At 38.3% G+C, this 13410-nt stretch overlaps 2 protein-coding genes across 4 annotated transcripts in view; one reads left to right on the forward strand and one right to left on the reverse strand.

Annotated features, from left to right (window-relative positions):
- RBBP4 (retinoblastoma binding protein 4) overlaps nucleotides 1-10179 on the forward strand; it is a 17552-nt gene extending 7373 nt beyond the window's left edge. Inside the window, exons 4-12 of the mRNA XM_012642281.1 lie at nucleotides 3784-3957; nucleotides 4153-4268; nucleotides 4386-4546; nucleotides 4661-4787; nucleotides 4940-5017; nucleotides 6519-6595; nucleotides 6706-6763; nucleotides 6849-6959; nucleotides 9208-10179. Of these exons, the coding sequence (XP_012497735.1) occupies nucleotides 3784-3957; nucleotides 4153-4268; nucleotides 4386-4546; nucleotides 4661-4787; nucleotides 4940-5017; nucleotides 6519-6595; nucleotides 6706-6763; nucleotides 6849-6959; nucleotides 9208-9273 (968 nt within the window). The 3' untranslated portion in view covers nucleotides 9274-10179. The remainder of the gene's footprint in view (nucleotides 1-3783; nucleotides 3958-4152; nucleotides 4269-4385; nucleotides 4547-4660; nucleotides 4788-4939; nucleotides 5018-6518; nucleotides 6596-6705; nucleotides 6764-6848; nucleotides 6960-9207) is intronic.
- Nucleotides 9653-13410, reverse strand: part of SYNC (syncoilin, intermediate filament protein) — a 24663-nt gene continuing 20905 nt past the window's right edge. The window contains exons 3-4 of one of the 3 annotated variants that reach the window (XM_012642279.1): nucleotides 12490-12614; nucleotides 9653-11384 (exon numbers count right to left, since the gene is read on the reverse strand). In XM_012642279.1, coding sequence (XP_012497733.1) covers nucleotides 11309-11384; nucleotides 12490-12614 — 201 coding nt within the window. In that variant the 3' untranslated portion in view covers nucleotides 9653-11308. Of the gene's footprint in view, nucleotides 11385-11917; nucleotides 12615-13410 lie in introns of those variants that run through there. The other 2 variants (XR_001137391.1, XM_012642280.1) reach the window with 2 other exon arrangements.

Genomic DNA, 13410 nt, shown 5'->3' on the forward strand with positions numbered 1-13410 from the left:
TGAGACAGAGTCTCACGCTGTTGCCCAGGCTAGAGTGCCGTGGCGTCAGCCTAGCTCACAGCAACCTCAAACTCCTGGGCTCAAGCAGTCCTTCTGCCTCAGCCTCCCAAGTAGCTGGGACTACAGGCATGCACCACCATGCCCGGCTAATTTTTTCTATATATTTTTAGTTGTCCGACTAATTTCTTTCTATTTTTCAGTAGAGACGGGGTCTCACTCTTTCTCAGGCTGGTCTCGGAACTCCTGACCTCAAGCAGTCCTCCCGCCTTGGCCTCCCAGAGTGCTAGGATTGCAGGCCTGGAGCAGTTATTTTAAAATATTTGTGTTTTATATATGTCCCTTGAGCTACCCGTTTATGTTTTTTGCCTATTTTTCTTTATGGGTTATCTCTTAATATAAGGTAAATTGCCCCCAATAAATTTGTGCAGATAATTTTTCACAGTTTATAATTTTAAGTCTTGTTATTCAGAAGCTATGGATTTTAACTTCCCTAATTTTCCTCTGATAGCCTCCATATTTTGTGTCATTCTTTGAAAGGCCTTCCCCATAATGCATATTCATCCATTGTTTTCTTCTTCTATTTTTATGTTTTGACCATTAAAACTTTGATCGTCCTGGTACTCGTTTTGGTGTTTCCTATGGAGTAGGAATCCAAAAGTTTTTTCCTAAATGAATAGCAATATTTTTTAATGCTATTTGACAATCCATTTTCCCTACTGGTTTGAAATGGCATCTTTTCACATGTATACCCAGATCTTTTTCTGGTGACCAAATTTTTTTTGAATGGCATCCAGCCAATCCCTTTTATGTTCTGAAGAGATCAAATCCTTAACAGTAGAAGAACCGTTAAAAAAATCAATACCAGTATTATATAGGTTAATGACTATATACATCACCCTATTGATCCTCACATGGAAACTGAGGCTCAAATTTTGTAACATGCTCTGAGGTTACCCAGTTTTACCATCTCCCGTTTCTTCCTCTTCTCTCTCTTCCTGCCTCCCCACCAATCTTTTTTTTAGATCAGTGGATAGGCCTGATGCTTAAAGCGGGGCAGGGTGCTGCCTCCATATGGTCTCAAAAGTGATGGAAGCAAAGATATCCCAGTGGTCTCTTAAAGTTTCTTGGGTGATTGTTAGGTAGGTACTTCCTACCTAAAAGATGAAATGTCCTAGGCTAGATTGAACTATAGTTGATTACCATCTAGTTGACCCCATTTGGTTTGCGGTAATTGATAGCAGTTTCGAAAGATCACTGAACTTTCAAAGTGAAAGAACTAAAGCTGGCTTAGGCCTGTTTTAACATTAAAAAGAATTCATGTGTTTATATTAGATTTAGCGTGGCTGCAGTCACGTTTTAAGCCCTGAAAATAGATGAGATGTAAAATTTTACTTCAGGCTCTGTTGACAAGGTCTTCAAATATCAACAGGTTTATTTTTAGTAACTTGTTTGGGAATTAGTTTTGTATTTTAAAATAGACAAATCTGTAGTCTTTAGTCTGAATTATATAGGATGTAAACTATTATTGAATCACGGTGAACTAACTTGGATATTTTACTCAGGGTGTTAGAACTTATTTTTCTTAGTTTCAAAAGGTTTATGGGCTCAAAAAGTGGCTTGGTTATAGATGTCACAAGGTGATTACCTTGTCTGAGGGGATAGTATTGACTGGGAAGGACACAGTTAGTGCCGCCTGGGGTACTGAAAATGTTTTATATTTTGATCTGGGTGGTAGTTACCCTGGTGCCTGCATGTTTAAAAATTGATCTGGGTGGTAGTTACCCTGGTGCCTGCATGTTTAAAAATTCATCAAGCTACAGAGATTTGTACACTTCTGTTGTGTTATGTTATACCTCAAGTTTGTTTTAATAGTGTTTTATGTGGAGAGAAGCAAACGAAATAGGAAGAGAGTTCGACCTTGACTTTCATTCATTTTTATTGTACATTGCTACCTCAACTTTTCTTTCCTAGTTAAAATTGGCCTTTCACATACCAGCTTCAACTTGGGAGCCCCTGATTATGTCTTTAAAAATGGTATATATACCTTGTTTTAAAAATACTATTGCTAAAATATGCTGACACAGATACCAAGTGAACACATGCTGTTAGAAAAATGGCATCAATAAATGACATCAATAGGTGGCAGGGTTGCTACAAATCTTCAATTTAAAAAAAAAAGCAGTATTTGCAGAGTGCAATAAAACAAGGTAGGCTTGTCCTTAACCTCCCTGTATTTAGACTGAAAGTTCCTTGGGATCATGTATGATAGCATGCCTTGTTTTTTGTATGTGTGGATGCTTGTGGGCTAGAGTTCTGGAAAAATTTGTGTGGTTTTTTTTTTTTCTTCTTTAGAGTCTATCTTGAATTTTTATTTTTAGGTTTTTAACTTGTTTGAAATATTCACTTTTCAAAAGTTACTTTGAAGTTGAAAGTTATCTAACATGCCACTGTAGTAGCCATTTATGTCTTTGCTTTTTGAAAAGATTTTTGTCCTTCAAAGAATAACACTTGTATAGCAATGCTATTGACAGAGCATTTTTATTTACAAGTTACTCTCACAACTTGTTTTGTGGATAAGGTATTTGAGTCTCAGAGAAATTAAAGGCCTTCCCCAAATCACCGGGATAGTAGGTGGCAGCGCCTCTTAGGCCTAGGTCTGACTCTTACTTAGGAGCTTTTGTGGCCTTATCATGCTGCCTTCTATAATTCTTTGACTGATCATTAACTGCTTTTGTTTATATATTGCTTTGCCAAGATTTATATAATCACAAATTATATTGTTACACATACTATAATGGTACTTGGAAGAACTCTCTCTAAGTGCATACAGTAGTCAGATGTGAATAAAAAATGTTTTTGTCCAGTCCTTGCCTACCTGGTTTATTTCAACCAGGGACTTTGGTTGGCAAGTATAAGTAGGGGTTAGGAAAATGGAACTGTATCTTGTGGCTCTGTTTTTCCTCATTGGAATAAGAGAAACACTGTAGGGAAAAGATACAGTGTGATGGTAGAATATTTCAGAACGGTCATCCCAAACTAGAGCTTCTAACAAATGGCGTAAGAGGGACTCTTTTGTACCTAACACACTGTGTATTTAATAATCATTAAAATAATAACTTAGATATTATTTATTCAGCATACTTATTTATACTTTAAATGAGATTGGAAAACCTTATTGAGAACCTTCTTTTGAAGTGGAATTGGTAGTCTTCCTTAATTTCAAGTAGTGATATAATACAGCCATCCCTTGGTATCTGTGGGGAATTGGTTCCAGGCTCTCCCTTGGATACTGAAATCTGCAGATGCTCAAGTCCCTGATGACAACATGGTGTGGTATTTCCATGTAACCTATGCACATCCTCTCGTATACTTAAATGATCTCTAGATTACTTATAATACCTAATATAATGTAAGTGCTGTGTAACTAATTGTTATACTGTATTGTTTAGGGAATGATGACAAGGTAAAAGTCTGTACAACATGTTCAATGCAGATGCAATTTTTTTTTCCCAGATATTTTTGATCGTGATTAGTAAACCCATAGATGCAGAGCCCACAGATGCAGAGGGTCAGTTATACTACTTCTTAGGTATTTAACTACCTGGAGCCAAAGGATATAAAAACACTTTATAGTGCTAACAAATGTCTAAATTACTTTTAGTATTATACCAGTTTGCTGATAAAAAGCCTTGCCTATGTCCTTATACTTGATGAGTGAGTCCTTATACTTGTAGAGTAGCTCTTGCTTTGTACTTATTTGCAATCAATTTATCTTATTTACAGAATTTGGAGGTTTTGGTTCCGTTAGTGGCAAAATTGAAATAGAAATCAAGATCAACCACGAAGGAGAAGTAAACAGGGCCCGTTACATGCCCCAAAACCCCTGCATCATCGCAACAAAGACTCCCTCCAGTGATGTCCTTGTTTTTGACTATACAAAACATCCTTCCAAACCAGGTAACTGCCCTTTTCTGTTCAAATACAAATTACTCAGTATGGGAATACATGGCTCCACTCATTTTGAGTTTAATTGCTTGTTATTCTTTGTATAGTTTAAAAGAAATTTAGACATCATGATCAAAAGTCCATTACACTTAGTAGATCCACAGAGCCAGTGGACTGAGTAGTCTTGATGTGTCTCTCACTTTGCAGACCCTTCTGGAGAGTGCAACCCAGACTTACGTCTCCGTGGACATCAGAAGGAAGGCTATGGGCTTTCTTGGAACCCAAATCTCAGTGGGCACTTGCTTAGTGCTTCAGATGACCACGTGCGTATCCTTCCCATTTTGAAGCAAATCTAGGCTAGTTACCAGTTGGTTTCTTTTTTGGAGTGTGTGGGGAGGTGAGAATCTTCCTTTTATATAATGGTTAATTTTATATTTAAGACCATCTGCCTGTGGGACATCAGTGCTGTTCCAAAGGAAGGAAAAGTGGTGGATGCGAAGACCATCTTTACAGGGCATACGGCAGTAGTCGAAGATGTTTCCTGGCATCTGCTCCATGAGTCTCTGTTTGGGTCAGTTGCCGATGATCAGAAACTTATGATGTGAGTAGAATTCATTGTTTTTTTATTCCTATATTGTCTGAGTTTTATATTTAGTTACCTACATTCCAAGTATTTGTCCTGTTTAATTTTAATTTTTTTTTTTTTTTTTTTAAGTTGGGATACTCGTTCAAACAATACTTCCAAACCAAGCCACTCAGTTGATGCTCACACTGCTGAAGTGAACTGCCTCTCTTTCAATCCTTATAGTGAGTTCATTCTTGCCACAGGATCAGCTGACAAGGTCAGTTTGGTTTATTTTAATAGAAAACATGGGGTAGATTTCTCCTGGTTCTTTTGAATTGCAGAGATATTTTAGTTAAGGGTTTTCTTTTTCTTTTCTTGTAAAAAAAAAAAATTGATTGCTCTTGTTTCCCTTTTTTTTATTGTATGTAGACTGTGGCCTTGTGGGATCTAAGAAATCTGAAGCTTAAGTTGCATTCCTTTGAATCACATAAGGATGAAATATTCCAGGTAAGAAACTAATGCTACTAATTTGGGGGGCGGGGGAGAAGTCTGAATGTGTGAGTGGATACACGTGTTCTTTATCCCATTGCTCAAAATAGAAGTTTTCTATATATCTGTGCTAATTTCTGTGGGATTGGGATTGTTTTTCGTTTGTTGTTTTCTATGCTTTCTCAAACTGGTCATTGGCCACATACATTTTTCAGGTATTAAGTAATATAGTGGGCCAGGCATGCTGGCTCATGCCTGTAATCCCAGCACTTTGGGAGGCTGAGAGGGGAGGATCACTTGAGGCCAGGAGTTTGAAACCAGCCCAGGCAACATAGCAAGACCCGGTCTCTACAAAAGGAAAAAAAGAAATCCCGGTGCCTGATTATTTTATCAGCCTTGCTCCCGTCACTCATTTGTTTCTTCCCTTATTTCCAGTCATTCATCCTTTATTGCTTGCCACATCTATTGATTCCTTGTTAGTCCAACCAGAACTACAGGCTCCGTGTGTTCTGCCTCATTAGTTTAAACTTCCTTCTTAACACACAAAACCCTCTGACTCAATTGAAAAATAATTGTCACACTGTTCCAAGCTCATTACTAGGGCACCATGAGAGATACATTATAGTCTTTGTTGTCAAAGAACTTAAAGTTTTATAGTGTAAAAAGGCCTAGTTAGAAGTTATTATAATAAAAGATTTTTGCAAGTGTTATGAACCTGAGAGTGGTAAAGATTAATTCTGGTGGGTGAATATGGTATCTGAACTGGGCTTTAGGTGAACTATACTCCTCCACACATGGTCTCATTTTCTGCTTTTCAGCCGGCTCCAGTGAACATTTTGTCTTCACCCTGTCCTGTCTCTTTGTCTTTGCTTGTGATAGTGTTCCTGTGTGGAGAGTATTTAAATTCTTCCCTAACTGCGGGTCCCTTAAGCTCTCTTCTCTGTACCATGAGGCTAGCACTTTATTACCATGTTTGATAACACTATATATGATTATTGCATATATAGTAGTTTTTGTCTAGCTCTTTAATAAGATTATTGTTTTAAGGAGTCATTTTTAATTAGTCTTATGGGTGATACAGAATTCAAAGTAAATACTTAGGAAAATAGTTATCGTGTGGGGGTCATCTGTACTGTAGTTCTTAGGTCAGAATTGGATTACGTTTGGCTAGAGGCCAGAATTAGACGATAAGAATAGGTAAGATGTAGTCTTCAAAAAAATAAGATGAAGCCATGTGCGGTAGCATCTGACTGTAATCCCAGCTACTCGGCAGGCTGAGGTGCAAAGATCCTTAATCCCAGGGATTCGATACAGCCTGGGCAATATACTGAGACTCACTCGTTTTCTCTCTCTCTCTCTCTCTCTCTCTCTCTCTCTCTCTCTCTCTCTCATACACACACATTCATTCTCTCTCTCTCTCTTTCTCTCTCTCTCATGAAATTGTTAGATATAATTTTAGGTATTATTTCCCTTTGTTTTCTAATTTAATACCTTTTGTTTCCTTCGTTCTTATGTGTAGGTTCAGTGGTCACCTCACAATGAGACTATTTTGGCTTCTAGTGGTACTGATCGCAGACTGAATGTCTGGGATTTAAGGTAACTCTTTTATTAGTTACTCTCTCCAAGGAATTTTTTCCCTTGACTTTGTAAAGTTAGTTCCTACGGATAAATCTCTTTTAACTTTTAAAATGATCTTTCTATGCTAGTAAAATTGGAGAGGAACAATCCCCAGAAGATGCAGAAGATGGGCCACCAGAGTTGTTGGTATGTTACAAGCATTGAGCAGTATTGAAACAGTCTATAATGTCCTTTATCTGCATTTCATATCTTTGTTTCCTCCCTCTTTCAGTTTATTCATGGTGGTCACACTGCCAAGATATCTGATTTCTCCTGGAATCCCAACGAACCTTGGGTGATTTGTTCTGTATCAGAAGACAATATCATGCAAGTGTGGCAGATGGTAAGTGTTTGGTCTTTTGTTTAGGAGAGGTTAGATAAATGAGACGGGATCATTTTATGTTTGTATATTTCATGAATACAGAATACAACTGTCATCTCTGTTCACTTTGCTGTCAGGTGTGACTTTAGTGCTTCTCCGCACATCATCGTTTTCAACTGCTTGGCTCTTTACCTTTATCTGGTTGTCTGACTGGTATTTAAAACTCAGCTAAACAAAACTAACCTTCTCTTTCTCACTTCTCCTTTCTCAAACCCTTTTCCTCCTCCCGACTTTCCTTTTTCTCTATGGCTCTAGTGAGCTAGCGTTTGCCCAGGTAGCCATACTTGAAAATTCAAGAGTTCCCATGTCTGTTCACCTCTAGGTCTAGATGACTTACCAGATTTTATATCATCTGTCTGTCTGATGTTTCTCACATCTTTCCTCATCTTACAGATGTAAACATACATACCCAAAGGAGGTATAGTGTATCACAGCATCAGATATGACCATTTCAGCGCACGCCTATAGTCCCAGTTACTCGGGAAGCTGAGGCAGGAGGATTGCTTGAGTGTAGGGGTTTGAGCTTGCAGTGAGCTATGATGACACCACGGTACTCAAGCCCAGGCAACTGAGTGAGACCTTGTCACCAAAAAAAAAAAAAAAGAAAAGAAAGGAAAATACTACCATTTCTCCATGAAACCTATCTAGATTTCAAAAACATTGGTTACCTCTATCCTAGTTTAAGGTGATAGCCCTTCTTTGAATATTCAGAGCACTTAGAATAAAAATAACTGATGTCTAATGTATACTAATACAAAGAACAGTTGCATTCTGGAGCTGGACGGTTATGGTCACATAGCAAATGTGAGTGTACTTAATACCCTGAACTGCACATATAAAATGGCTGGGATGAGGCCAGGTGTGGTGGCTCACGCCTGTAATCCTAGCACTGTGGGAGGCCAAGGTGGGTGGATCATTTGAGCTCAGGAGTTCGAGACCAGCCTACGCAAGAGTGAGACCTCTTCTCCACTAAAAATAGAAAGAAATCAGCTGGACAACTAAAAATCATGGTGGCGCATGCCTGTAGTCCCAGCTACTCGGGAGGCTGAGGCAGTAGGATCACTTGAGCCCAGGAGTTTGAGGTTGCTGTGAGCTAGGCTGACGCCACGGCACTCACTCTAGCCCGGGCAACAAAATGAGACTCTGTCTCAAAAAAAGAAAAAAAGACAAGACTGTCCCATCCTGTGCAGCAGATAGTGTAGTGATTTGTGCACAGTAGGTGCTAAGAACAGTGCATTTTCCTCCAGTGGAAAATGGTTTCTCTATTTAAGATTATGCCTTTTGACGTAGATAATCCATCAAGTAGTAGAAATAGGGTTTATTTTATACAAGAGCAGGTTTTTGTTGTTTTTTAGAGATAGGGTCTCACTCTGTCACCTAAATGGGAATGCACTGGCACGATCCTGGCTCACTGCAGCGTGGAACTCCTGCGCTCAAGTGATCCTCTAACCTTGGCTTCCCAGAGCGTTGGAGTTACAGGAATGAGCTACTGCCCCCAGCCCAGTTTTTTTAAAGATATTTATAAATTGAGATTTGGAACAAATGGTTTGGGTGGTTTCTAAGTATACAATTCAGTAGTTACAGTATATTCACACATCACACAATCAATTTGAGAGCATTTTCGTCACCCCAAAGAGAAACCCATTAGCCATCAATTCCTATTTTTCTCATAGTCCCCCTAGTCCTAGGCAACCACCAATCTACTTTCTCTATAGATTTGCCTCTTCTGGACATCTTATATAAATAGAATCATACATTATAAGACTAGCTTCCTTTTTATTGCCAAATAATACTCCATTGTATGGATATATCCTTTATCCATCAGCTGATAGACATTTGCATTTTTTTACTTCTTAGCTATTATTAATAACATCTGGTTAAACGACTTGAGAATGTTGGTTGTCAAGACAAACGATATCCAAATTTTAATTTTGTGGGAATGTCCTGATCCAGAGGCCTGTGGACCAGCTGCCTGTTTTCATTGAACACAGCCATACTAATTCTTTTTCATGCCCACCACAGCTGGCCACTTTCATCCTACAGTGGCAGAGTTGAATAGGTGAAATAGACTATACGGCCCATAAGCCATAGAGTAAAAATACTTAAAATATCTGGTTCCCTAGCTTGATCTATTGTTGAAACCTTGACTTCAAGAAGTCGCTTTCATGTTTACTAAATACCCCGTTCTCTTTTTCTTGTTTTTGGGCAGGCGGAGAACATTTACAATGATGAAGACCCTGAAGGAAGCGTGGATCCAGAAGGACAAGGGTCCTAGATATGTCTGCATTTCTTGTGATTTTTAGGCTCCCCTTTTTTTCCTCTCAACCCTGAGATTGATTAACACTGGTTTTGAGACACACAGACTTTGTTCAGCTATCCCTCTATAATGGGTACCACCAATAATGCTATTAGCCCAAACAGTGGATGTTTTCTAAATGTTAACTGGGGGACTTGATTCAGCAAAGCCACAGGCTTAAATTTTCTTCAGGAATTTTCTAGTAACAAACCCAGGTCTATAAGTAGCCACAGAAAGGGGAGTATTATGTGTGATTATTTTTCTTCTTATGCTATATCCCCAAGTTTTTCAGACTCATTTAAGTAAAGGCTAGAGTGAGTAAGGAATAGAGCCAAAGGAGGTAGGTGTCTGAGCCACGGTATAAATATTGCAAGGTTTCATTTTTATTCAGGAAATAGGGGAGATTCAAGTCATAGATTCCTACTCTAGAATCTTCACACCTGACTTTCCAGGATACACATTTTCCTATGTAGACCAGTCTCAGTTTCTTCAGTTAAGTCAAAACTACACGTTCCTCTTTCCCCATATATTTTTGCTCGTTAGTGTATTTCTTGAGCTGTTTTCATATTGTTTCTTTCCTTTCTGTGAAATGGTTTTTGTTTTGTTTTTTTAAACTTGGGACCACCAAGTTGTAAAGATGTATGTTTTTACCTGACAGTTACCACAGGTAGACTGTCAAGTTGAGAAGAGTGAATCAATAACTTGTATTTGTTTTTAAAATTAAATTAATCCTTGATAAGAGTTGCTTTTTTTTTAGGAGTTAGTCCTTGACCACTAGTTTGATGCCATCTCCATTTTGGGTGACCTGTTTCACCAGCAGGCCTGTTACTCTCCATGACTAACTGTGTAAGTGCTTAAAATGGAATAAATTGCTTTTCTACATAACCCCATGCTGATGGGTTTTATTTAGTATATAACATCCATCAAACACCAGTCTGGCTTCTTGAAGGAGTTCAAATGACAGTTATTTTCCATGGTCTTTGATTGTGAGAAGCAGAATTAAATATAACAGACCCAGAGCTATAGAAAAGAGCTTTACTCCTTCCCAGGGAAAGTGAAAGACATAAAACACTGAATCAGAGGTGGCATGGATTAGTCTTTGATAAAATAACATGTTTTTGAAGTCTATCCCTAGAGAACTACATGGATTTTTCAAATGTGTCAAAGGCAGTGTGGTAGAGAGAATTTAAGGCAAAATTTAAATTTGGAAAAGGTGCCTGAACCTTTTCTCAGAGAGAGGTTGAATCTCCCCAGTATATTTTTCACTGGGGCCTGTACTTAGAGGTTAGAAATAATAGGCTCTGAAAGCCTTTATCACCAACTGCCATAACCAGATAAAATGACTGATTCTTTCCAAACAGTTTGTGTTTTTGGTTTTTTTTTTTTAACCAAGTAGATCAGTCTGACCCAAAATCATGAGGTAAGATCTTTGGGGCAAATCGGAATAGCCTTAACCATTAGGTTCAAATCTGGATTGGTTCCTTATCTCCAAGTCTAGTTTTAGAGTATAGCGAAAATTATCTTGACACAATTTTAAGAGTAAACTGAGTCAGCATGGCCTTTAAGAAAAAGTAAATTTTGTAAAAGGATTCATTTAAAATCTAACACTCAGGGCACAAAAGAATTCAAATTGTAAACCCATGTAATGAAAACTGGCTGCCTTTTTGACCCCACCTGCCCTCCTCCAAAAATGTTTTTAGTTCGGGTCATGACAAGGCAAGATACATTTTTCATAATACTGCAGGTTGTGTCCATACATTCATCCTTTACTCAGCGTATATGTGAGGACTGCTGCTGGAAGACAGGAGGCTCATTTTTCCTTTCCTCAGTGCATTGAGATCAGTACCAGCAGCATATGACATAGAATCCAGCTAGCGTTGACTGGTGTTCTGCCTCCAGCCAACTCCAGAATCTGTTTAAGCGAGTCAGCCAGTATCTGCAGCTTTCACAAGATGAATTGCTTGCCAAGTCTCTGGCACTCCTTTGTCTGGAAGAAAGTATGTCCAAAGGGCACTTAGTGATCCTTTGCTAAGAAGTTTTTTTTTGTTGTTTCTGGGTTACAGATTTGGCCATATATTTCTAAACAGCCCCTGTAAGGTTGAGAAAAAAAAGAATAAGTTTATACTTTCTGCAACTTGAAATAAGACAGTAGAAGGTTTATAACAATGAACTTCTGAGGTTTAGTTAGTGCAGGCAATGTTGAGGAGAGATTGCTACAGTGTGATTTGTATATGATCAGGGATGACTTTTCCCCAGCAAGTATTTTGGTGCCTCCTATTTGCAAAACAGTACGAATGATAACCTATGTGATAGTGTGGAGAGGGGATGGCTAAAATATTTCTCATTGTCTTTTCCCTATTGAACATTTAATCTGATCCACACAAAGAATTTAGCAGATCACTGTCCTCAGTCACAAGGTTATAGTAATCTCTCAAACATTAAACATAGTCAGTTATACTTAGATAAAGTAAAAGAAAATCCTAGAAAGTTAAGAAGAGTGTCAGTTAAAATAGTTATTTGTGAGTTTGTATCCAAGATTTAAGTTTAGGAAATGAAGACTAAAATTTATGGGCATCTATATAATATACAACTTGACACATCCTTTCTTTTATCCTTAGTTTCTTTAAGGGAATGATATAAGGAACTTTATAAAATATATGAGAACATGTTGGTAAAACATTGGAAAAGGGATCCTGAAGAGTTCATTGCTCAGAAAGATGCCTTAAGTTTTCCTAGGCGCTAAAAGTAAGTCTGTGAAATAGGAACAGCTTCCTCGTTTCTACCCAGAACCACAGCCTTTGAATATTTCATAAGGAAACTAACGGATAGATGTGTTGATTGTGACTTGTCACTAGACACACACTGAAGTTTTTTTTTTTAAAGGCATTAATTAGTATTAAGTTAGGAAAGCAGTGATGATGCAAGCACCACTCTCCCACAAAGATCACCTTGAGACTGTGTCTCGGTTCCACCTGCCTGAGGAGTGGGAACATCAGCCTGTTCCAGGCTCTTGGGTAGCATAGCCCTTTAAAAAAAGACAGCCATTTTCCATCTGCTCATGGATGAGCACAAGTTGAAAATAATTTCCCCAATCTTTTTTTTTTTTTTCACTGTTTAAGTGAAATTTTCTCTGAGCCCTCCCCACCATCATCTCAGCCAGTGTTAGATGAGATTTGGGTAGGGGCAAAAACTGACTTATAAGTTGAGAGCTCTTCAGCAAGACTGATCCTTAGCTGCTCCATCTCTTTATTCTTCTGTTGCTGGAGTTGCACTCCACTTCTTAACTGCCTCTTTCGTTCTTCCATTTCCTCCAGCTGTTCCTGCATGAGATGGGCAAGAACATTTCTAATGAGCCAAACAATAAAAGTCTGACATTGTCCGTTATAGTTTCTAAAGCACTTTTTTGTACATTGTTTAATCTTCATAACAGTATCGAGGCTAGTGAATATCTTTATATCATAGGTTAGGAAACTGATACTAAAAGGTTATATCTTGGATAAAAAAGTGACAATGCTTTTGAAAATGGTGACCTGAAAGGAGTCTTGTCTGTTAACCATGCTTCCTTAATAGAATCCTGGGAGGGTGAATGTGTACTCAGAGGGATGTGTTAGTTTTACAGTCTTAACTTAGTGCTGTTGGGGAGGATTTTGGTCCTTCATTGGTGACCTGAGAATTTCATACACTTCTGCTTCCTTATGCATGTTTGTTTCCACCAAGAGAATGGTAGTTTTTAGAATACAGTACTAACAAGTTAAACAATTTAAATTGAAAGAAACCAAGTCTTTATGGAAGCAATTATTCTTAAATATTGGCTAGAATTCTAGAAGAGTTGTACAACTAACAGAAGTCCATGCTTAGAAGATAATTAGGTTGTTAGTTTGCAGGAAAAGTTTTTGTTTTTTGTTTTTTGAGACATAGTCTCACTGTGTCCCCGGGCTAGAGTGAGTGCCGTGGCGTCAGCCTAGCTCACAGCAACCTCAAACTCCTGGGCTCAAGCGATCCTTCTGCCTCAGCCTCCCGAGTGGCTGGGACTACAGGCATGCGCCACCATGCCCGGCTAATTTTTTCTATGTATTTTTAGTTGTCCAATTAATTTCTTTGTATTTTTAGTAGAGA

This window comes from Propithecus coquereli, unplaced genomic scaffold (assembly GCF_000956105.1).
Source record: "Propithecus coquereli isolate 6110/MARCELLA unplaced genomic scaffold, Pcoq_1.0 Scaffold178, whole genome shotgun sequence".
NCBI classification, from domain to species: domain Eukaryota; kingdom Metazoa; phylum Chordata; class Mammalia; order Primates; family Indriidae; genus Propithecus; species Propithecus coquereli.